Source organism: Panthera pardus, unplaced genomic scaffold, assembly GCF_024362965.1.
Source record: "Panthera pardus isolate Hobbes unplaced genomic scaffold, ASM2436296v1 HiC_scaffold_8, whole genome shotgun sequence".
NCBI classification, from domain to species: domain Eukaryota; kingdom Metazoa; phylum Chordata; class Mammalia; order Carnivora; family Felidae; genus Panthera; species Panthera pardus.
The window spans coordinates 116,173,202-116,197,876 of NW_026527013.1; the positions used below are offsets into that span (position 1 = coordinate 116,173,202).

At 39.3% G+C, this 24,675-nt stretch overlaps 1 protein-coding gene across 1 annotated transcript in view; it reads left to right on the plus strand.

The window, feature by feature from the left end:
- The first annotated feature begins 5,756 nt into the window (after window positions 1-5,756).
- Window positions 5,757-24,675, plus strand: part of LOC128775478 (translation initiation factor IF-2-like) — a 46,763-nt gene continuing 27,844 nt past the window's right edge. The window contains exons 1-2 of the mRNA XM_053896732.1: window positions 5,757-6,172; window positions 6,278-7,076. Of these exons, the coding sequence (XP_053752707.1) occupies window positions 5,757-6,172; window positions 6,278-7,055 (1,194 nt within the window). The 3' untranslated portion in view covers window positions 7,056-7,076. The remainder of the gene's footprint in view (window positions 6,173-6,277; window positions 7,077-24,675) is intronic.

Here is a 24,675-nt window from a genome sequence, read left to right on the forward strand (position 1 = left end):
TATCTTTGTTCCATCTCCTCTGGTCCTGACCATCTTACATTCATTTATATAACAAAAAATGTCTTAAGTGCCTATTATGCAAGCTCATGACTTGGTTTTACCTTCATGCCCGCTCTCTGGTCTTCTGGAGGAGCATCAGACTCAGAGAGTTTTATCATTTGCTTTTGTGGTTAATTGCTATTCAGATACTCTTTTTAACTATAATGACATAAAACTCCTCAGAAAGGCCGCCTCTGCTTCTCCAGTGAAGACACGTGTGTGTGTGTGTGTGTGTGTGTGTGTGTGTGTGTGTGTGTGTGTGTGTTTATATGTTTACATATATTTAACTTTTTCCCGTTTTCATATCTTTCTAAATCTTCTTTTGATACCTGAGTACGAGGGCTATTTTTTTCTCAGCTCATATATAAATTGGACACATGCAATTTACAGGTTAATTTTAAAGGAGAACCCCATAGGGTTAATTAAACGTAGAGGTTAGCTACTGATAGGATAAAGTAGCTGTGTTAGAGTCCCTTCCTGAAATCGAATTGTCCCTGCATAGAGCCATAACTTGCCTATTAAAGAAAAAGCGTTCAATTCTAATTAGCAACATTTTTGCCACTTAATTTGCTTTAATTTTAGAAGCTCACCAACTAATGAATTTATCTGTCTCCATAAATGAGCCGCTACTATGCGCAATATTGTGCCAAGTTCCACAGGCATTCCTGTACACAGTATGCTGGATTCTTATTTGCAAACAAGAAGAGGCTACCGATGGTGGTGAAAAAGAGTGCTAAGGTAGATATTCAGAAACATAAATGATGCTATTATGAAGCAGAATAGGAAAAGGGCCATGAGAAATAATCAAGAAGTTATAGAAATTTAAAAAAAAGCAATTGCCTTTTTTTGGGATGGGGCAGGAAAGGTTTAATGGAAGAGGGGGATGTGAGAGGGGCATAAAAGTTTCTGTTTGACCAGCAGAGATGAGGGAAGGCATTCCTGCAAAAAACAGAGGGGTGAAAATATGAAGGTGCAAAATATGATGGATGTATACTATCTGCAGACGGGGAGCCTTGAAGATCGCTGTGAGTGACCTTGTGAAAGGAGTCCCACAGGAGGCTGGGATGATATGGCTAGCATTCAGTTGCACATGAGATTGGGCAAGACAACTCTGTAGTGTCAGAGGAAATGGCCAAGAGAATCTATGGCAGTGACATTGAGAAGATGAACTTCAAGGGACCTGGGTGCAGACTGTGTCTGTTCTGGAGAAGGTAAAGAGAGGTGAGGAAAGGGAGGGGTAAGAGAAACCCACAGAGAGTGGATTGAGTAGGGAGGCAGAAGCAATACATTTTATTTTAGACATGTTAATTTGAGCATGAATGGCTTATCCAGATGGAGACATTCAACAGGAAGTTGAAAACATGCCTCAGGGGAGGGTAGAACTGTAGATGCAGATGTGGAAGCACTGAAGATAGAGTCCTAAGGGTCATGACATTCTTGAGAGAAGCAACGGTCTCTTTTTCTACACTGTCTCCCTCAAAAATCTCTTCCTTCTTAGTGGAAATATTTTTATTTAGGAAGTGGGAAGAGATGATGCAACAAGAGGTCACACAAGGAATAATCTGAGAAGTTTCTGGGTTAATAGTATTAGGGGAATGAAAGGAAAGGAGAGGTTTAAAAGGTGGGGGTGTGGTGGTCAGCCTCCTCAAATACTGCAGAGAAGCTGGATTGTTTGAACACTAAGACTCTCCCCACCCCCACCCCCGATTCCACTGTGTCTAAGACTCCTGACATAGCACTTATCATGTGATATATTTTTGTAAATATTTAATGTTTATTTATTTTTGAGAGAGAGACAGAGTGTGTAGGGGAGGGGCAGAGAGAGAGAGAGAGAGAGAGAGAGAGAGAGAGAGAAACACAGAATCTGAAGCAGGCTCCAGGCTCTGAGCTGTCAGCACAGAGCCTGACATGGGTTTCGAACCCACAGACAGTGAGATCATGACCTGAGCTGGTTGGATGCTTAATCGACTGAGCCACCAGGCACCCCTTATGTTATATTTTAATTGCTTATTATTCTCCCCCATAAAGTAGGTGTAATTTGATATTATTATTTTATTTCCAGCATTTATCACTAACAAATGAGTAAATGAATGAAAACACATGAATGAAAATGTCAGTTGTGACAGTTTCAATAGAGAGGTGGGTGTGAAACAAATTGCATTTGCTTGTGGTAAGGAGAGTCAGGGAGATATACTGAGATATATAGTTTTTATTTTGTAAGAAACAAGAAACAACCCCAAACACATAAATTTTTATAAGTGTCGGCTTTAATTGTGGTGATCGAAAAATGAACTGCATTGTGTCAGGGAATGTTCTGATTTCGGATAGGTAGGAGGAAGTTCTGCTAAGTATAACATTTCTGTTTATTTTGAGATTGTCTGTTGACCTAGTGGGACTTCAGAGAGATTTAGATGACAAGAAAAGCCTCCGACAGGTATCTATGAAAGCTGGATTAAAACAATAATATACGCAATCAACTGTGGTCCAAGGGCTTGTAAACCAGTGCCAGATGGAATGCTCAGAGAATTGGGAACAGCGATCTTTATGCAGCCAGGTGAGACTAATCTGGAGAAGCTTTAGGAAGGAGATAAATTTAAGCTGTTTTGAAAGGGGACTATTCTAGTCAATTGGCAAAGAGTCTTAAAGCACAGGATTAGGTATTTTAATTTGATTACTTGAGGTAATTTGGAGCCACCCCAATGTTCTGAGAAGACTTGGTATAAATGTTGTTTGGAAGATGACTCATTTCAGTAGTTCTTAACTCTAGTTACGTATTAGAATTACCTGCAGAGCTCTGAAAAATCCTGGTGCCCAGGCTGCACCCCAGAACAATTAAATGTAGAGGTTGGACCCAGCTATTAGCATTTTTTAAAAAGTTCTCTGGATGATCCCAGTAAACAGCCAAAAGTGAGAAGCACTGTTCTAAGAGTAGGGAAAATTGCAAGCAAGCAAGAGACTGAAATTAGAAAGGTTAGCATGGAGGCTGGAAATTGGAGTCTGACCTAGCTTAGTGAACAGAGATAAAAGGGGTGAAGCTAAATAAAGTATTCTGGAGGAAAGCTTCGTTGGACTTTGTGACGCATGTCAGTTGCAATTTTTCATAAAGCTATATTCCAGGAGCATCACTGCTCTTTATTATGATAGATTAGTTGGAAAATGAGCAGGTAACTTGCTTTGCTAAAATTTGGGGCTTGTTCTTTAGTAAAATGCTCAGTTTCTGAAGTAGCGAAATGGGTCTGAAGAGAAAAGAAAACACAATCATGTTAAAAGTATGGAAGCTTTTGTTTATATTGGAAGGATGAAATAAAGCCAATGACGGATGCTCCGGAATTAAGAATCAAAATTCAGACTTCAAATTGAGTTATGGTTAGGAGATATTGGGCTGTGGTAAAATTATCCCTCTAGAGTAACCTTGAAGGAAATGAAAAGTCAGCCTATTAAGGACACTGAAGAGAAGGATTCCCCATCATTTTCAATCATAACATTCACCTTTCTGGAATGAAGAAGTTGTAACAGATATGGGAAATGGATGGGTAGTGTCTCAGAAATTATGACCTCTCAGAAAGGTAGGCTGGCAAGCAATGATGAGAGTTCCGATGTTCCTATTAGATCACTTTAAATTTATTCTGGCATGTCCCACCTTTAAAGTTTAGAGGAAGGGCAGAATGTCCTGAAGTGGCATATTATTTATTTAAAAAAAAAAGTGGTGTTTCATAATATAACCTGTATATGAGTATTTGATAAAATATAGATGCTGAAAGAAAAACTTCATTGGTGAGAGAATCCTGAAGAGAAGCAATTGAAGCAATAGTTGTGGAGCAAAATCATTTTTTTCTAGCTCTGAGAATGAAGCTGTCTTACAACCGTGATAAGCCTACATCTAAGAGCTGCTGTCATTATTTAGAGAAGAAACTTGGAATTGTAAGTGAAATGTAATTGTTCCTTGATTCCTGCTCCCAAATGCTGGGTCCCTGGTATGTGCAGAAATAAGGGGGCTGGCCAGGGCTGTTCCTAGCTGCAAGTCAGTAGTCTCCCCTGTTTCTCCCTCCCTAAAACTTCCTCATATTTGCAGGGAATGGAGGTAGAGTAGGAAGTTAGGACACTTTTTCCAGAAGACCCTTGAGGAAATAAATTGCACTATAGGGATCAAAAACACACCACGAAATAACATTCACCCCCTTTCCCTCAGAGGAGTCCAGGGCACTGGCTGGGCAGGAGGGGATGTGGTGAAGCTGGGGGTCAGAAGGGAGAAGAGGATCAAAGTTCAGAGGCCTGGGTGGGGTGCAGCAGGAATGAGCCATTAGGTATCCTGTGGAAGCAAGTGAGGGGGAAAGGGAAGACTTAAAGTTATGCTGAGTCTCTGAGAAGAGAAACCTGATTCTTCCATTCCGCCTCCACCTTGCCTCACTCTTGGGCACACCAGCCACTCTACTTGATTTCATATAGCTGGCCTGATTACAGGGAGGGGAACAAAACATGTGTCCAAAGCCACTCTGTACCCTTTAGTACATTCAGGTCTCCTTAAATGCTTCCAGTTTCCCTTCCTCGGATTTGCTGTTCCAGGAAAGAAGGCTCTCAATTAATACTGGACAAACTCCCCTTGCATGTTGGTTTGTAAAATTAATGACCCTACTGGAAAAGTAAATTAATCTTTGAGTGCTTGGTTGAGGCTAAGGAGAAAAACCACTGTGTAGGGAACTAGGCCTTCTTAATACACCTCACCCATAGTATTCTCTCCCTCTCTTTCATAATAACCACACTCACGGGGGGTTGGGGGGGGGGAGGGCTATATAGTTTGAAACTCCATCCCTGAGTCCAAAGGACCATGATGCATTTACTCAGTCTGCAAACATTTGTTATATATCATCCTGCTTTGTGCAGGACTGTGCAACGAGCCCAAGAGAAGCCAAGAAAGGCTGCACTGAGGAGGGCTCCTGATGTGATAGTCCTCACATGTCAAGTTTTACTTGCACTTTCTACATTCACGGTTTGAAAGGACTGCGGTAAACATGTTGTAAAAAAATTGTTTTAGGAAAAACGCTAACAGCTTTTCAAAAGCCCCCATCACAGGTCTGACGGTTCAGAGATCTTTTGGGATGAGCTAGATGTTAAAGGAATCAGAAGTTCTCTGATTGCCTTGCTGTGTTTTTCTAGCCAGAGCCTCTGCTGCACTGCATTGCTCAGTTCCTTTCAACTGAAAAATTCAATCTGCGCTCCTGTCAAAATGTGTCATCTCACCCCCGGACACTCATCTCAGTTCACCATCCTCCATGCAGAGTCAGAGTTGAGGTGGCAAGGATGGCGTAGCTGCCCCTTCTAAGGTCTGGTGAAGCCAGATGTTTGGGAGGAGCTGAACAACTGGTGAACTGGGAATATCCAGCAAAGATAGCTCTGGGAGTTATCACGGGATACCAGACCCTCGGTTCTATGAAAAGGGCTCGTGTCAGTCCATTTCCTGGGGTGTGAATCACTCTCCCCGGCTGGGCCTTCGGGAGAAAAATTCACGAAGGACACCATCAGCGTTGTAGACCCTGCTAAATACGCATCAGAACCATGGGTGTGTGTGTGAAGGGGAAGGGAGGAGATTCTCCAGAGGCTTTCCTTCGGGAGTCTGTTTATCCTTTGTGCCCCAAGACTGGGTTCTTTTCATGTAAACTCTTGGAAAGGACAGGGAGGAGCCTCTTTTACGTCCCATGAAGTACCTTGCCTGTTAGTAAATGCTGAATGACAGCGGCGATTTCGGCCCGGAAGAACAGCGCCGATTGGATCTGACCGACCCTCTTGCGGGCGCGGTTCCGGGCCGGGGCCAGGAGACCCGGGAGAGGAGGCCGGGCGCAGGCGGCGCCGTCAGGCCCCGACGCCGCGGGCGCTGTCTGCCGGCGCTCGGAGGGGGGCTCCACCTGGCCGCCGCGCCGCGGCCGGAGGGGCGGAGCCCGGCTTCCCGGAGGCGGCGACGCCTCCTCGCGCCCGAGCGCGCGCTCCCCGGCGTCCGGCGCACGCGCGAGGCCGAGGAGGCGCGCGCCCCGGCGGCGGCGGCAGCAACGGCGGCGAGAGGAGCAGGGGGAGGAGGGCGGCTGAGGGGAGGTTGGCCGAGCGCGCGGTGGTGGCGGTGGTGGCGCCGGCTCCGGCGACCGTAGCCGGGGCGGAGTGGGGAGCGAGGGAGGGGGCGGAGGGAGGGGAGGCGGAGAGGAGTGAGAGCCGCATTTCCAATTCCCAACTACGAGCCCCGAGTTTGTAGATGGGGCTGCTCGGCGGCGCCTGCGGCTGAGGGAGAGCAGCGGCGGCGGGCGCAGGGGAGCGGCGGCGTCGCGGAGGCGGCCGAGGTGCGAGCCGGTGAGTTGCCGGGGCCCCCATGCCTCTGGGGTAACGGTCTCGCCGCGCGCCGCGGCCGGCCGGGGGGCGCCCTGTTGCTCGTCGCCGTGCGCCACGCGGGGACCCTGGCCCGCCCCGCCCCCTCAGCACCTGGGCTCGGCGCGCCGGGGGCCCGGGCGGCGGAGGCGGCGCGGGTGGGGAGGACTGCTCGCGCGCCTGGCCCGGCCCGGCCGGCGCAGAAGGGGCGCGATTTGCCGGGCCCCTGGCTCCCGGGCTGCGGGCGGGCGGGCGGGCCGGAGCGCGGCAACGTGTCTGGCCCATGCTGCCCGCCGGCGCGCGGCTCCCTGCTCTCTCCACGCGCTCCCCGGCGCGGCCCCGGCTGGGGCAAGGCTGGGGCTGGGGGCGCGCAGGGCCCCCTCCAGGCTCTGGAAGCGGTGCGCGGGCGCCGACACCCTCTGCGGCGGGAGTGGCGTTTAAGGCATGAATGGAGAGCCGCGCCGGGGGCGGTAGTTGCTGTGACTGACACCTCCGGGGTCAGTGCCGAGAGGGGGCGATTCCGCCGGCTTCTGGCGTGCTCCCGAGCCCCAAGTTCTTGCGGGAGGAGGCTTTCTGCAACTACTGCTGCTACTTCCGAGGCACGAGACTCCTTTGGTCAAAGTGGTTGTGGGCCGTGCACACGCTGCTCCGGAGGCGTTCGTTGCTGAGGCAGTGTTTTTCGATCCTCGGTACGTTAATATGGAACCAGAAAGGTGCTGGTGTCTTTTGTTTTTTGGGTTTTTTTTTTTTTTTTTTTTTTTTTTTTTTTTGGCGGGGTGAAGGGCCCCTAGGGAGTCGATTGAGGGCTCAAACAGGCCAGTATGATGGCAGGATGTGGATTGGTTGGTGGATTCCCCCCCCTCCCCCCAGAAGGACTTTTTTAACACTTTATTGGGAGTTTAGTCTCAATCTCACCAGCTCCTGAGATTACAGTTGGAGATTATAGCCGTTAAACTTCCATCACTTGGGGCATGCATTTATGTAAGGGGGCTGGGGGCAGGCGAGGAAGGGAATTGAAGGCTGATGGGGAAGCTCAGAAAATTCTCCGCATTACTTGTAAACAGCTTGTTAAGGTCAAGAAGCTAGCCACGTTTTACTCTTTCCTACGCCTTGGGGGATTGTTGGAATTTTACTTTATGCTTCCTGAATTAGTCTTCTTGTAATATGGCTCACAACATTTGAGGTGTGTAAAAATGCTCTTCAATTGGAGTATGGTTTAGCAGCCATTTCTATCCTTGGAATCTTTGAAATGGTCGTTTGGAAACTTATGTATGTCGAATATATTAGGCAAGGTAACTATCAATGCAGAGATAGTTGCGGTACATACGTATAACAACGGACGTCAGGTAATAAATGCTTATTTTAGGTATCTACTGTGGAGTTGTGGTAAGGTATGAGGCCTGATTGTAGTCATATCTTCTGAGGCCTTTTTACAGTAAACAAAGAACTTTTGTGGGTTGTGTCATTTTGAGGTCATTTGTATCGGAAATCTATCATATATTTAAATACCTGTTTAAATATATGTTTGCACTACATGTTACTTTTTAAGGTCCATGTTTCTTTTATTTTAGACTAGGGTTACATAATATTCAAATGGTAACACTTTTAATTGCTCTATTTTGTCCTGTGGGGTTACACAGTAAATATCTTTATGAAAAAACACCACGGGTGTGTGCGTGTGTCCATCTGTCCATCCGTGTGTCCTCATTGATGCTACTCAATTCCTTTTTCACCTGGAATTTTTTTTAATGGATTATTTTACATTCTAGATTAAATAAAATTAAGGTGCTTAAGCAAGTCTGGTAGCACTATATAAGACAGACTCCTTTTTTGTTCTCAGAGCCAACTGTTGGATTTTTTAGAAATGAATCATATTTTTCTTAAACATTTGAGGGAGCAGTTTGCTTTTTTCCTGAGTCTCATTTCAGGCTGAAATTGTTCCAGAAGACTACACCGCCTGCTTCTCTCCCTCCTTCCCCACTCCCCTTCTTTTTAGCTTGGGATAACCAAGACAACCATAATTGTGTTACCTTTTAAAAAGGCTCCTTTTAAATTGAAGTTGAGTATTTACTATATTTTTAAGATATATTTTACCATTTTAATAATTGATGGTTAGAAGACAGCAGATGCTTTAATTAAATACCTTTGACATTTTTGGCGTCGAAGCTTTGTTAGAAGGGAGTAACAGCAAATTATTACTGAGAGTTGCAAATAATACAGGGTAAGTGCTAGTCATAGGCTATCTAATTGTAAAAACACCAAGGAAATAAATATTCAAAGAAACAAGAGGACCCATTTGTATGTTTTACATCACTTACTTTATATAAATTATAGTAGTTCTGGGTGGTTTTTGAAAGAGTGTTTTGCAGAGTAGACATTAGGTATATAACACTGATAATTTTCTTTTCCAAGGTAATTTATTTGGTAAGTGACTAAATTATATCAGAACTCTACTTTGGGTAAATGTGGTTGACTTACAAGGGATATGCTATTTATTTCAGGAAGAATGAACACCTGCCTGTTTTTAAATAACACAAATATTGGGTTGTCTGAAGATACTGTTTATTCCTTAAAAAATTATACTGAGAAAAATTATGCTAGTTTTATTTTACCTGTCAGTTCTTTACTTCCAAAACTAGGCTTCACATTTATGAATATCATAAGAACATATAAACGTAAAATATCTCTTTACTGATAGGTTGCTAGTTTTGAATTAAAGATTTTCTTTCATTTTTGTAGCAACCAGTTTCTGCATAGTGAATCTTGTGGTCATTCTCACAGAAGCTGCAATGATTTCTCCACTCTTCTTATTTGTCTATGACCACTGGGGGGAGACTATACACTTTAGGTTGACCATATCACTCCCTTACGTACACTGGCTGCTAATCATCTCGGGCACTTTGCCAAACTGCTGGCAACGTGTTGAGGAGGATGCGCTTAGAATCAAGTCTTGATCAAGGTGTCTAATGACTTTTTTTTTTTTAACTCACACCACACTCGCAAAGTACCTCTCTTTATAGATTGTGTTATTAACAGTCTACTTTTTGGTCTGTTGTTAAGTGGGCTAACTAACATAATGAAAGATGAGATTCATGAGTACAGTAGAGCTTTCAAAGCCTGACTTAACTGACGTTAATCTTAGTAGCCATGTAGGCTTGATTACTTGCCTAGTTTACACAGAAGTTGTCTGGAAGGATCTGGAGAAAACTCTTTTCTATGAGGTGTTCCATATCTGAACCTCTTCAAACAGGTTGGTCTTCTATTTTAAAAAGCTTTCAGAGGAAGAGATATTAAGGCACCCCTTGTACCCAATTTCACCACAAAGGGAGAAGTTCTTCCTTTTTTTGTAGTAGTAAAGATAAGATTAAAATTCACAACTTTGTTGACTTTGTTAAATTATGCTGTGGCTGTTCTTAGAAGCCTGGTGTCCACTTTTTCTCCTCTGATAGTATTTAACCTAGGCAATGTCCAATTTAGTAATAGTGAAGTATGTTGTGTTTATTGTAGCTTAGAAAGAACTTAAATTTTTATGTTCTTCCTTAACTAAGACCTTTGTACATCCTTGATCATAGTAAATAGGATAGAATGTGGAGTAGCCTTTATAATTTTATCATCCTAGATTCTTTTTAAATGGCTTTGCTTTTGTTCTAAATTAAAAAAAAAATGTTCAACAGGATATTTTCTGCTTAGGAAGTGTTCATTTCTAGCTAACTTCAAGATTGTGTTGAGTACTTGGGGATGGTGATTTCTAAAGGCCTGTTTTGTTAAAGTTATCAATGATTCAAGACAATATGAGAAATACAGTGTGTTTTTCATAAAGCTTGTTATTTTCAAATCCTTTCCTGCCTACTAGTTCCTATACATGAACTCATCCCTATGTACTTCACCATCTCATATCTCTTCTTCTTAGATCTATTACTCCTTTACCACTTCTTTAACATCCTCCTTATTCACTATATTCTATGTACATAGCCCTACTTTTTGTCCCAGAAATGTAATGGTTTGTTTCTAACTTAGGACTTTGCACTCTGCCTGGAATTCTCTTCCTAAAACATTACATGACTGGCTCCTTTTCATCATTTCAAGTTTCAGTTCAAATATTATCTTCTCAGATAAGCAGTATTATCTAACCACCCCGTAGAATAACACTATCCTTATTTCTTTCTATCTCATTACCTTTAATTTTTTTTTTTCCTGCCAACTGCTTATCACTATCTGACATTGTATTTTTATATTATCTGTCTACTCTCACTAGACTGTAAGTCCCATGGAAACAGTAATTGTATCTCTTTTGTTTAACTATATTTCAAGGACTTAAACCTGTTCCTGGCACACAGCTGCTATTAAATAAATATTCCCTCTTTAAGAATCTGAGGTTCTCTCCTTACTCAGCTTTTGGTGTTAAAATGTCCCTTTATGGAATGATTTGAGTAGATGGTAGGCTACTTTTGGCTCTAAGTAATAGAAATTCATCTAACTGGTATAAACAAGAAGTAAGATTTATTATAAAAATGCAGGGAGTATCTGATGAAATCCAAAGGTTGAGACAAAGGACTCCATCTGGTGCCAGAATGATACACTTCATCTCTTTATTCCTCATGCACATTTGCTTCATTTCTTCTCTTGCTGTGGAGGATCACTTTTTCATCCTCTTAACGGAATACGTGGCTGGCAGCATCTCCTGAGTTTTCTCAGTACCATCCTGGATGACAGGAAGGAGATTCATCTAGTACCCATTTCTCCCCAGTTCCACAACTTATGTCGTACTATTAGAACTTGGTGGCATTTGCTGTAACCATGTGAAAAGGGATTGGAGAGACAGCCCAAGTAGATGCTACAAGGATAATTAACGTTCACCCTTTACTACCCCTAGAAGTTTGGTTTCCCTTCTTTTAAATTTTGCTGGTATATAAAGTTAGAAGATCTGAAAAGCACTGTTGTGGGGATATTCAAAAGAAATGTCCTTTCTTTCATGGTAGGAATTTACAGTTTGGTTGAGGACAATATATATACGTGAAGGAAAGAAGTGATCAAACACAGCATGATGGTAATATAGGAGCTGCAGAAGATATTTGCAACTTGTATTGCAGACAAAAGGCAAACTTCCTTAATATATAATGAATATCTGCAAATTAATAAGAAAAAGAACAACCATAAAGTTAGGCAAAGATTATAGACAGATAATTCACAGAAAAGGAAATCTGAATGATTCCTAAGCACATACAGTAAAACCTTGGGTTGCAAGTAACTTGTTCTGCCAGTATTCCACAAGACAGCAAACATTTCTAATAAATTTTAACTTGATAAACTAGTGATGTCTTGCATTACAAGTAGTACGTGACACCGAATGTCACACGATCACAACTGAGCCAATGGTTCTTCTCTCACTCGCTTTGGGATTATGAGTGATCGTCTCCCATGCTCAGATACTTGGTCTCAGGCTGCGGTGTTTGGCAGAAATCATTGATTTTTCAGAGCATTGGAAGGTGCCCTCAACTGGCAGTGGTGTATTTTTTGTCACTTCAAAGAACCTATGGACAGTCATTTGCTTTTCCATACAAGAGTAAGCTTAGGAATGAAGCTTTCCTTCATTCTAGGTCAGGCTGCCTGCAGATATAGACCCTTTGCTGCCTTATTGCCAGTTTCATTAAATAGAGTAAATGACAAGAGTTTGTTAGTACTTTACTGTAGTCAACATCTGTGCAAGTCTATAAAATGGCCCCCATGCAGAAAAAGGTTGATAAGAAAGGCTACCGGTAAGAAGAAGCAGATGACTACGATGGAAGTTAAGAGGGAAATCATCAAGAAGTACGAACGAGGTATGCAAGTGGCTGAAGTTGTAAGATTTTATAAGAAGATTTTCTATGTCTGCATCTCATCTGTAGAGGAAAAGAAGGTGGTGGAATCCCTCACTTCAAATGAGGTTAGGGAGATGTGTAAAATGTGGGAAACAGTGCAAAATTTTGTAGAAAAGCATCACTCGAATAAGGCTGTAGCATACAAGTGATGAATCTGTTTAACGACCACACAATGTCTCGTTTCTGCGAAATCTTCAAAAGGAGACAAAAAGCAAGTGTCATGGGATAGGTTCCTTGTTAAAGCTGCATGAAAAGAAAAAGATTCCATTGAGCTAATAGATATCAGTGATTCCATACATAATAATGAAAGTCATCCTGCATGACTCCCTCACATTAGCCACACAGGTTGTCAAAGGTAAGTGAAGGGTATTTTATTTTTCTTTATATTTTGTATTTTCTTTATTATTTTGTATTATAGTATTGTAATCATTTTTATATGAATATTTTTGGGTTGTGGAACAAATCATGTGAGTTTCCATTATTTCTTATGGGGGAAATTTGCTTTCATATACAAGTGCTTTGGATTACAAGCATGTTTCCAGAACGAATTATGCTCACAAACCAAGGTTTTACTGTATATTCAAACTCATACATAATATAAATTAAATTAAAACTATGAGATACAATTTTCAGAAATTAGACCAAAAGAATTTGATAATACTTTTGAGGAGGATAGACACTAAAAGGTGCTCTCTTTTGTTGCTGGTGGAAATATAAATGAATAGAATTTGATGTGATTGAAGTTTCTGAAGAGTACTGAGGTAAACAGAAATACCTGGAAATATGCATAAATTAATGTAGGTATTTATGGGAGAGGAAAGAATGTACAACTTAATTATCTGCACTCTAACTTGTATTGTTTTATATTTAGCTTTAGTCATGAAACAAGCCCAGGCTAGGGTAAAGCCAACAAGATCACTACCCTTCTCCCCCCCACCAACAAAGGAGATTCCTTTTAGGATCATATTCAGTTTCTATTCCCAGATCACCCCTATCTTTTACCCTAGTGCTCAAGTTTGTTTCCAAATCACTGAGATTTTCATATACTTTGTATCTTTCAGAGCCTAGCACTTTGTTAACTACTTAGTAAACACTTAAGTAGATTCAAGTGAACTGTGGCTCTTCATAGACTCCCTTCACAATTTTATGCTTTTGGAAATCTTTTGTAAAAAGTGATTTAGAATTTCACTTGATAAATGTACTTAAGGTTTTATTATAATAAATGGTCAACAGGACAGTTTCACAAATTGTTTCTAATACATTAGTGGAACTTTACTTTTACATGGTTCTTTTGTTCTATAAAATATTGTCAGATCTTAGTTGGATTAGATATTAAAAGTGGGTAGGGCAGCTTAAGATGCATGGAATTTTTCTAGAAAAATTTGTGAGAAAATAGGGAAATGACTGAGCAGATCAAGGGCATATGCTTAGGAAAGGAAAAGTGTTGAGGGATTAGTTTAGAGAAAGTATGTGGTAGAACCCAGAGGGGCTACATCTTAGGAAGAATTTTCACCTAGGAAAATGCTAAGCTAGTTTAGCTGAGTACATACTTCAAGGATATGACATATACTTTATAATATTTTTATTCTGTAGGTCATTTATCATGATTTGACTTTGGTACAGAGGTTCTCCACCTTAGCAGGCGTCAAATCCTTTAGAGTTACTCTACACCAAAGGATTCTAATTTAGTAGGTCTGGTGTAGGGCCAGATTATGTTTATATTTTTAAAGTCATTGAAAGCCAGTATTTGTAAAATACATTCTGTAAAATATTCTCTTTAATAACCAAATCAGCATAGCTTTTAGGGTCCTATACCATTTACATAACGCTAACCCTAGAATTTGGTCTCTTACCATGATGTTTACTTTAGTCAGATTGGTATCTCTACAAGCATCAAATTGATTTCCATTGCTTTGCTCACTTTCATACTCTTCCCTTTGTAACCTTGTTTGTTCTTTACTAATAAATGTTCAAGCTTGCCTCTCCCAAGAAGCTATCGTTGGCTGTCCTCATGCACAACTTATCTTTCCAGTACAGGACAGATTGTAGCACAACACTTACATAACTGTCAAGAACACATCATATAATGGCTGATTTATGTGCTTTCGCTCACATGAGCCTTGTGCATATGTATGCCCAGTTTTACTGTTTGAACATCCTTAATTTTTCTTCTCAGTACCAAGAGCTTGGAGCTTAGTCATAGTGTCAGTGGCATGAACAATGTTATTGAATGCTTATTATATTTTAAGACTATGCTAAATGCTGTCCACACATTTCATCTGCTCATCAGAAACAGATTTTTAAAATCAAAATAAAACTCTTATATATGATTGTGTCAGTTTTCTGTGTCTGCTATAAGAAATTGCCATAAACTTAATAAGTTTAAAACAAAAGAAATGTATTCTCTCACACTTCTGGAGGCCAGAGGTCTGAAATCAGTATCCCTGGGCCAAAATCAGTGTGTCAGCAGGGCTGTGCTCCCTCAGAGGCTCAGGAGGAGAATCTGTCCTTTGCCTCTGTCATGTTTCTGATGGCTACCAGCATTCCTTAGCTTGTGGTTGCATTGTTCTAGTCTTCAAGGGCAGTATTTCAAGTCTCTTAGCTCTGTTCTTACCACCTTCTGTGTGCATGAGAGAAGGAAACCTCTCCCTTTGCCTTTCTTTTATAAAGACCCATATAATGGCATTTAGGGCCCACATAATGATCCTTAATAATCTCCATGTCACAGGATTTCCAATCACATATGCAGACTCTTTCTCCAAATACGGTAACGTTTCACAGGTTCCAGGGACCAAGACCTGAGTATCTTTGGGGGACCATTATTCAGCCTGCTATAGTAATAATTTAAGTAGTCCAGAAAAGGATTGCTGGTAAAAGTCTTTATGCCCCATTCCGTCCCTCTCTTTGTAAGTCAGTATTTCTTAGCCAGGGATAGATTTTGCTGCCTTCTCACTCCCCCAGGGACATTTGGCTGTTATAACTGGGAGGCCACTTATCAGACGCCAGGGATGGGCCTGGCCCATCAGTGTATGGGACAGACTGCCATGGCAAAGAATTATCCAACCCTACATGTCATAGTGCTGAGATTGAGAAACACTATTTTAAAGTTAACTATTGCCAGGATTTTCTTGTGTATCTATCATTCTTGAAAAAAGCTATATATTTGTATCAGCACATGTTATGAGTAAAACCCCCTAATCTGAGTTGATTATGACTAGTGGTGGTTGTGGTTGATTGAAAGTTGACTTAAGTGAGGGGTCATTAAAAAATGATTCACATGTAGTTTAATATATTTTTACTTAAAAATATAAATATACATTCATGTGCCAGTCTTCTTTGAGTATGTATCTTTTGCCTGGAGCCCTGGGTCATCATTCTTCTATAAATTAGCGCATTATCACCAATTCCTAGCTTTGGAGCAAGAACTTAAAAGTTTATGAAAGAATCTGAGTGTAGGATCCTTGTATGTTTTATTACTCCTCAGTTGTTTATAGTTGTTTTATGTTTAATTATACAGATCACTCTTGGTTTTCTTGTTGTTGTTGTTTGGTCATTTGCTTTCTTCGGGTCTCTCCAAAGCATTCAACTTGATTCTCATATGAAGAACAATATAACTCCATGGTCTTGTATTAAATACAACTGTGTGTGTGCATGTATTTTACACACACACACACACACACACACATATATATATGTAATAGAAGTAATACGTATGTGTAATATGTTATATATAAAGAAATTCTGTTTTGTCTAACAGCTCCCCAAGATACTGGGAATACTACTCTCCATTGCAGCTAATTTGCATAGCTTCTAATCTGGCAGTATGATGAGAACTCATATCCTAGTTGCTTCCAAATTTTTGGAAGTTGTAGAAAATTCTGTTTTAATACTGTAATTACAGTTTATAAATTATAGGATGTTACTATAAATACTTTATTGTTATTACCAACTTAATGCTTGGGTTACTTTTTTACTAAAGGAAACACTGGCTTTTCATTATTATTTGGAGTTTTGCTTATTAGCGAAATATTTTCACTGCTTATATAGTTTATTATTAGCGTGGCAAAAGAGCTTGAGGCATGGGTTGTAATCCCAGTTTTTCTAACTTACAGCTCTTTTACTTTGTTCAGGACACAGAGCTTTACCTGGTACCAGACAGTAAGCTTGCTGGCAGACATGTCTCATGTTACCACTGAACTCAATATACCTCGTCTCTAAAACAGAGGTTAGAATATCTATAGTGTTACTATAAGATTTTAATTAGATAATATAAGTGTCCAGCACAGAGCCTGGTACATTTTAAGTGTTCAGTAAATGTCAGTATCCTTTCCATCACCTACCATTAGGTTCAGTGTTATATGTACACTGAAAAATATTTGTTGAATAATGTTTTCAGTTGCCTTTGCCTGATTCATAACTTTGTTTTTTTTTTTCACTCTGCTATGAGCTATGTGTCATTCAGTAAATATTTTTTTAAAAGAGCTTTGCTTTTAAAGTAGTCCAATGAATTATGTGCTGTTAACTAAAGTTAATAAGTCTTATTTTTACATGACATTTAAGTGTGTTTACAAGATGAAGATATGAACTCAAAGATCCTTCCAACATAATCTGAAGAGTTTATAAAACTCACATAGCCCTTATTTTTCTTCCTGCTTTTCCTCTAAAAGTCTACAGAAGTAAATAGTGTTTGGTAATGTAGCCTTTTTTTTTTTTTTTTTTTTTTTTTGAATGAAGAGAATGACCGTGCTTGTAATATGTTCCTAATTGTTCATTATCACATAATAGGAATTTTTTTAGTATCTTGTATGAATGTGGGTGTCTTCAGGTGGATTTGTCTTTTTGTATTACCTAGAATATATATGTCCGTGTACATATAAAATGTTTTATGGCAAATTTAGCTTTACATAAAATTATACGCCTTTTTATTCATCTGGTAAATGCCCTTCTATTTGGGACTTTGATGTAAGAAACGTAGGTAACTGAGTTAAAGAAATTTAATTCATTCAAGTTCCTTATTTCAGAAATTAAACAATGGTCATGCACATTTGTATGTAAGTTGATTCAGATGTTTTTCATTTTCTTTCTCAACCGAGTAATCTTTTGGAATGGGGGATAAATGAAAAACACTTTAAACAATGTGTTAAGGTTGGAACACCTATTAAGGCAAAAGTAGGCAAAGTACTCCCTGGATGCCTCATCATTCTTAGCATTAGGTTCTTGAAAATCCAAAGGTAGACAGATATTCCCTGAAGGAATTTAAGATGTTATGGGGGAAATAAGGTTAAGGAGTTTGTGATTGTGAACGAACCCTTTAAAAATCTTTATAGACTTCTAATGTTCATCCAATTAAAACCTTAAATAAAATATATCAAACAGATTATCAACATTTTATGCAATTAAATTTGGAAATACCACGTACTATATAGTTATTTTCCATTTACTCCTACTTTCTTGAAAGAAACTTTTCAGATTTCCAATCTAGGGGGAATGGGCTGGGCATTTCTTAAAATTTTTAAGCATTTTTTAGGGTGTCTTATAAAAAAGTGTCTTTCTTATTTTCACTTAAAAGTTACTCCAACTTGTAGTTCCAACTGTTTGCTCTAGAGATAGCATAACTTGGATATTTAAATTAAAAAAATAAGCTTTTAGTAACCTTTATTTAACTCAGCTTGCTAGAGCTGAGTGGGTATTTATAGTTCTACCCATGATAATTTCATGCTAGCACTCATCAGAACATAACATAATGTAACACTGACTTGGCTTGTCCTTCTCATTCTCATATCCTTTCTCTCCTTCCCCAAAGACTTTTCAGATTGAAGGCTGGAAATTTGTTTTGCTCCTTCTTCTGTCTCTTCTAAGAGCACACTGAAAATACCTTCTCTTACTCTGTCGTCTCTTTATTTCCCTTCTCTTTTATCTTCCAAACCTGCAGTTCCCCCTTTTCCCAAAATACCTCCAAAAAGAGCACCTTAGAACTCATTACAGTCAAGTAGAAATTTTCACTGAAAGTAAATGTGTGTATATATGTATATACTGGAATTTCACACAATAAAAAGGTTACTGTATATGGTTTATGTGAAGAAAGAAACTGTCTTTGCATCCGCTCAGCCAAATATTGTCCCATGCTCATAGGTTGTGTTTAATATTTATTACTGAAATTAGGAAGCACAAATTACCATATAAATAGCATTTTATCATGTGCAGCTAAGTTCTGAAAGAGTTTGAAGTTTAGGAAAAGAAATTCTCATCTGTAGGGAGGGACTTTGCTACTCACTTGATTGAATTAATTTTGAGATGAGTCCTTTCAGCTCTAAACCTTTGATTCTAAAAGAGCAAGAAGTGTGTTATAAATCGATTAGGTATTGAATAACTAAGAAAAAAGAACACTGTTGGGTGGCGTAACATCAGTGAAGGCATTTAAGTAGGAAGAGATGTGTTTATGCGTATACAAAGTAAAAAAGAACAATGGTTAGAATAGTTTATATTAGAGAATAGAGGAATTAGGCTGAATAGATAAAAAGCTAGATTTTTAAAAGAAAAATTTAAACATTCCCAGATAATAAAAAAATTTTCTAATCTAGTATCATTAAAATGACATTTTTACATGATCTGTGTGATAGTTTTGTGCTGGGTGAGTTACAGTGAAGAAGAGAATAGTGGAAAGAGACTTGCAGTGATAATTAAAAAAAAAACCTTTTTTTAATGTTTATTCATTTTTGAGAGAGAGAGAGAGCAAGTGGGGAAGGAGCAGAGAGAGAGGGAAACACAGAATCTGAAGCAGACTCCAGGCTCTGAGCTGTCAGCACAGAGCCTGACCGGGAGCTCAAACCCACGAACCGAACCGTGAGATCATGACCTGAGTGGAGGTCGGACGCTTAACCGACTGAGCCACTGAGGCACCCCTCTTGGAGTGGTAATTTAAAGGAAATAAGCTTGAAAGTGGTGGCAGAAGGAATGAGGAATGAGAGTTGGATACAGGGAAATTATGAGTTCCCTGTGTCCAAATGACATAAAGGGGTGTCTTGAAGTTTGCAAGGAATTCCTAGGCAAAGGACAGTCCCTGGATCTTCAGGGTTTGGGGATCTTTTCCCAAGGTAAGCCCTGATCTTGCTTAAAGGTTCATTTAGGTTCTTATTTTTTAAATAACTTTTTGTACTCCTTAGATTTAAGCAATTTATTCTTAACTATATTTGACCGCTTTATTATTATTAAAGGATGGAGATGTCTTTTGCAATCACTTACCTGGGTATTAGTCACATTTCATTTATCCCTGCATAAAATACTGTTAAGTTCAAAGGAAAGATATTTACAGTAAGGATGATGGGTGAGCTATGTGGTTGCCATGGAAGGGAGGGGCAAAGGAACTGTAAATATTAGGGAAAAGGGAAACTTAGAAAATCAAGATGCTTAGGGGTGCCTGGGTGGCTAAGTTGGTTAAGCGGCTGACTCATGATTTTAACTCAGGTCATGATCTCGCGGTTCATGGGTTCGAGTCCTGCGTCAGGCTCAGTGCTGACAGCTCAAAGCCTGGAGCTTGCTTCGGATTCTGTGTCTGCCTCTCTCTCTGCTCTTCCCTCGCTCACATTCTGTCTCTGTCTCTCAATAATAAATAGGCTTTAAAAGTTAAAAAGGAAATCAAGATACTGATAGGAAGATTATAAGAATACTAAAGAATTTTAAAACATTTTAAAAGTATTCAAATACTTGAAAGATGCATTAAACAATGTGTATGTTAACATTGTTTAATGCATCTTTCAAGTATTTGAATACTTTTAAAATGTTTTAAAATTCTTTAGTATTCTTATAATCTTCCTATCAGTATCTTGATTTCCTTATGGTTTCACTCTTATGTGGATCCTGAGACACGTAACAGAAACCCATGGGGGAGGGGAAGGAAAAAAAAAAAAAAAGAGGTTAGAATGGGAGAGAGCCAAAGCATAAGAGACTGTTAAAAACTGAGAACAAACTGAGGGTTGATGGGGGGTGGGAGGGAGGGGAGGGTGGGTGATGGGTATTGCGGAGGGCACCTGTTGGGATGAGTACTGGGTGTTGTATGGAAACCAATTTGACAGTAAATTTCATATATTAAAAAAAAATAATAATAAATAAATAAATAAACAATGTTAACATTAAAACAATGTTAGAAGTTGTGGGCAAATGAGAGAAGTATGTGACTTGATTTTTATTATTAGATAACACATGTAAAGTATGGTCATGGGCTTTCCTCTCTGACATTTTTTTTTTATTTCACTAAACACTATATAGCAAGTACTTATTTTCTGTATAGAGCTAAATGATTATGAGACATTTACTAGGTGAGCAAGAAAATTGGATGATTTTGATGTTAGAAATATCAAACTGTATTAGCTTTGTGCATCTATTTGCGTTATTTAAAATATACAACTGATTCCGGGGCAATTTTGCCTCCCACAGGACATTTGGTAATATCTGAAAACAGTTTTAATTGTCACATTTGGGGTGGAGGTGGGAGTGGGGATGCTTGTTAGTGTCTAGTGGGTAGAGGCCAGGGATGCTGCTAAATAATTTATAGGACAACCCCACATAACAAGGAAATATCAGAATGTCAGTAGTGTCGGGTATAGCTCAGTGGTAGAGCATTTGACTGCAAAATGTCAGTAGTGACAAAATTGAGAAATCCTGGAATACAGAATAGGCAAATTCTCCTGTGGGCAATTTTAGAAACCTATCAATTTCTTCTTTTTTTCTAGGATTGACCAGATACTGTCTTGCTGTTAACATACTTTTTTTTCAACTGCTTATAGTACACTTGTCACTATTTTCCTTATTATGTTCTTATCCTAAGGGTATATCTTAAGCACTTTAATTAGACAAATATTTCCAGTAGTTCTACCCCTCTTGGGGTAGTTTTTTTCTACTAACCTTGTGTATCTTTTGTTTCCTTTCATTAATTTAATTCTTGAGGGATCGCTGTTTCCAAATTGTGAGAGCCTCTTGATGTGATTTCCTAAGTACTTTCTTTTAACAGGGATTTTTATGTGCTTTAAGGTGCTTTATGTCCCAGGTTTGGGCTGAGCTAGTTCTTGAGTCTAGGTTTTTTCTGATAGTGTTTGCATCTGTTCTAACTTTTTTATGCAGGATTTTTTTTTTTTTTTCTGGCAGCATTTGAGCCTTTTCTAATTTTTCTATATACAAGAAGTTTGTTTAAATAAAATTCTTAACTGCAAAGAAAAAATCACTTAGGAGTTATTTCTTTTAGAATAATTTTATCCTTGCTTAGAGGTAAAGATTGCCCTACATACAAACAGCTATATATGAAAAGGTTTTAGAATAGTTTTATAATGATAAGTGGAAAACATTGAAATTCTGGAGTGAAGGTATGCAAAGTTTTTTATTTGGTGTTATTGTTAAACAGTGCAAAATAATTCATTGGAATATAAAGATAAAAGTTGAATGAACATATCACTGATGGAGAAAGATACTTTGAAAGAACCTTAACCCATCTTAGTTTGGTGTTGATCTAAACATATTGGTCTTTTAGTAAAATATAAGTGAAGTATACCTTGTATACAAGCTACTCTATGTAAAATAAAGAAATTGAGAGGGAAAGCAAAAGTATAGAGAAAACTATTCTGTAGTGGTCAGGGTGTGGTGATAAAAAGGGAGAAAGAGAGAAGAGTGAGCGAGAGAACATTGCCCCTCAAAGATGACAAATTCTCAAAGTCGTGGAGTAAGTGCAGGTTTTCTTTTTAGTAGACAACTTTTTGTCTGCTTCTAGTACATATAAATTATATTTTCATCTTCCATTTTCATCTGTGCAAGTATTTCATTAATTGGCCTTTATAAAATCTAAAACTGATCTTCCTGTTCACAGGCATCATGTCCTCACTGCATGAGCACACAACCCTCATCAGTAAGCTTATTTTAATTGTGGAGATGTGTTAGCTAGGAAACATTTACGTATTTAAAGAGATTTCCCTTCTGAGTCTAGGAATTCTAGGGTAGTCGAGTACACAGTGTTCATATTCTGATCAATCCAGTTTATATGGAGGGAGGGATTTTATGTTGGCCAATGAACAGGACAGCTTTTCCTCCCTAGTAATTTATGATAAACTTGTTTTAATCAACTTTTGAAAAATACTGTTACATGGTAAAGAGTTAAAATAATACAGAAAAATGAATGTGCAGTGAAAGCTAAAAATTTCTGTTCCCGGTCTTCATAGAGTTAATCATTGATAACAGTTTTAGATTTAGTTAGTAAAGTGTTTCTCAACAATTCATAATTGGCATTTTGGCAGTACTGTTTTGTATGGTGTTGTCCTTAATGCTTAGTGCCCCTGTTTCTCTGCCACAGCCATTGGGGCATCAAAAATGCCCTCACGTACTTCCAAATGCTCCTTGGAAAGGGGGTGGAACTTACCCTGGATGAGAGTATTGTCATTATTAAAATTATTCCACGTGTCTTAGAAAACATGTCTTTTTTCCATTTTACACAGTAATTATATTGACTCCAGTATAAAAGAAGAATATTTGAGCACACATGTACTTCTCAAGGGAGGCTTTTTCTTGGGAAGAACTGAATGTCTTAGATTACAATGTTTATTCAATCTTATCTGCTTTCCTTTATGACAGTGTTACTGTCTTGTGTTTTCAATTACTTTTTTTTTTTTTTTTTTTTTTTTTTTTGAGTGTTCTGTGGTTTTTGAGTTGTGAGCTCATGCTTGGCTGGGTTTTATTGAAAGGTTTCTGTACAGCCTGATTAAAGAGCACATTCCTCCAAGGAAGATTTGCTAAGGCTTTTCTTTGGCATCTTTGTAAATTCTCAGCTCATGGTTTTCTGAACTTGGTAGGTGTATTGGAACCCTGAATCCTTGAGAGTAGGCTGTGGTTACAAATTCTCAGGCAATATTTTCCCCTAATATGGAATCCAAGCTAAGACAAGCTAATGCCCTCATTGTCGTGACCAGCAGGCACGTCTTTGCTAGGCCACTCTTTTACAAGGTGGGGGTTAACCCTGTAAGGTCCCAGCCTTATATGGAGGGTCTCATATGCAATTCTCCATTTTGAGCAAACTAAGGCCTAAGCTGCTGCCTCTGAACTTCTAGGTACTAACATCTGCAAACCCTAGAGGAGCCAACCGGTCTTTTATCCTCTTCATGTGGGCTCATGGAGATTTTCTTGGGGATTTGTTTTGTATTTGAGAGGATGTTTTTGGTATTTAGCATTTCTAGCTGTTTTGTAAATGAAGGAATTATTTTCAGATTATCAAGCCTAATTTTTTGCTGGACCTCCAGGCCTCAGTTATCTGTTTTCTAACTTCCGGGAATTTCCTAAAATTTCTGGTTTGGCTAACCTCTTTGACTTCTTTCCCACCTCACCTCCAGTATTCTTGGCATTTTATTCTTTTTTTTTTTTTTTTTTTTTCTTTAATGTCCATTTTTGAGAGAGTGGGAGGGAGGGGCAGAGAGAGAGGGAGACACACCGTCTGTCAGCACAGAGCTCGATGCAGGGCTTGAACCCAAGAACTGTGAGATCATGACCTGAGCTGAAGTGGGATGCTTAACCAACTGAGCCACCCAGAAGCCCCTCTTGGCATTTTATTCTTTTTAAAAAGTGTTTTTCCTGTCATTTCACTGTGACCTCAGGAGGAGAAAATGTGGGCATGTGTGCTCAGTCTTCCATTTTGGCTGGCAGCTTCTCTGTTTTTAGATCTAAGCTCATTAGGGCTAACTGATGAAAAGTAAATCTCTATAAATGCCTTTTCATTTAACTTTGATTTTTTAAGTTTGAACTTGAAGAGCATGATCTTTGGTTATAAAAGAGGTGAAGGGGCAGGGATGGAAGATAAAGTTCAGACCATTCACTGTCCAAGTTGAGCAAGGTCTTCCTGGGCTGGGGAACAGTCGAGGATCCTACCATAATGTCTAAATGTACACGGCATATCCACATTACAAAAATGAGAAACCATAGTTGTAAAATTATGTGCAGTAAATGGTAACTTCAGTATGCATGTCTGGCATAATACTAAGAATTAGAGTTCAAAGATAAGTAAGATGCATTTCTGCCCTCAGCCCACTAATTTTGTGGTGGAGACACGTAAATGAAAATACAGTCAATTTTCATTATTCATGGTAGTTATGTTTTAGAAATTCTTTGTGAACACTGAATTAGAAAATACTGCTTTTAGAGGAAACTTCAGGGTTAGATTCTTATGAGCCTCTGATCACATTTTTATTAACTGGTCAGTGCATAACCGTGTTATTTGTGTTTTTTGTTTAAAGACACCTTAACGTGTTGTTGATTCATTAACATTGAATGGTCAACAGCAATAACTCATGCCTAAAGGAAGCTCATTGAACACATGTATTTTCTGTGCAAGGCACATCATCAGGCTTCTTGTCCTTAGGAACACTAAACAGCACTTAAGCATTATGCTTGGGGGACATTTTCG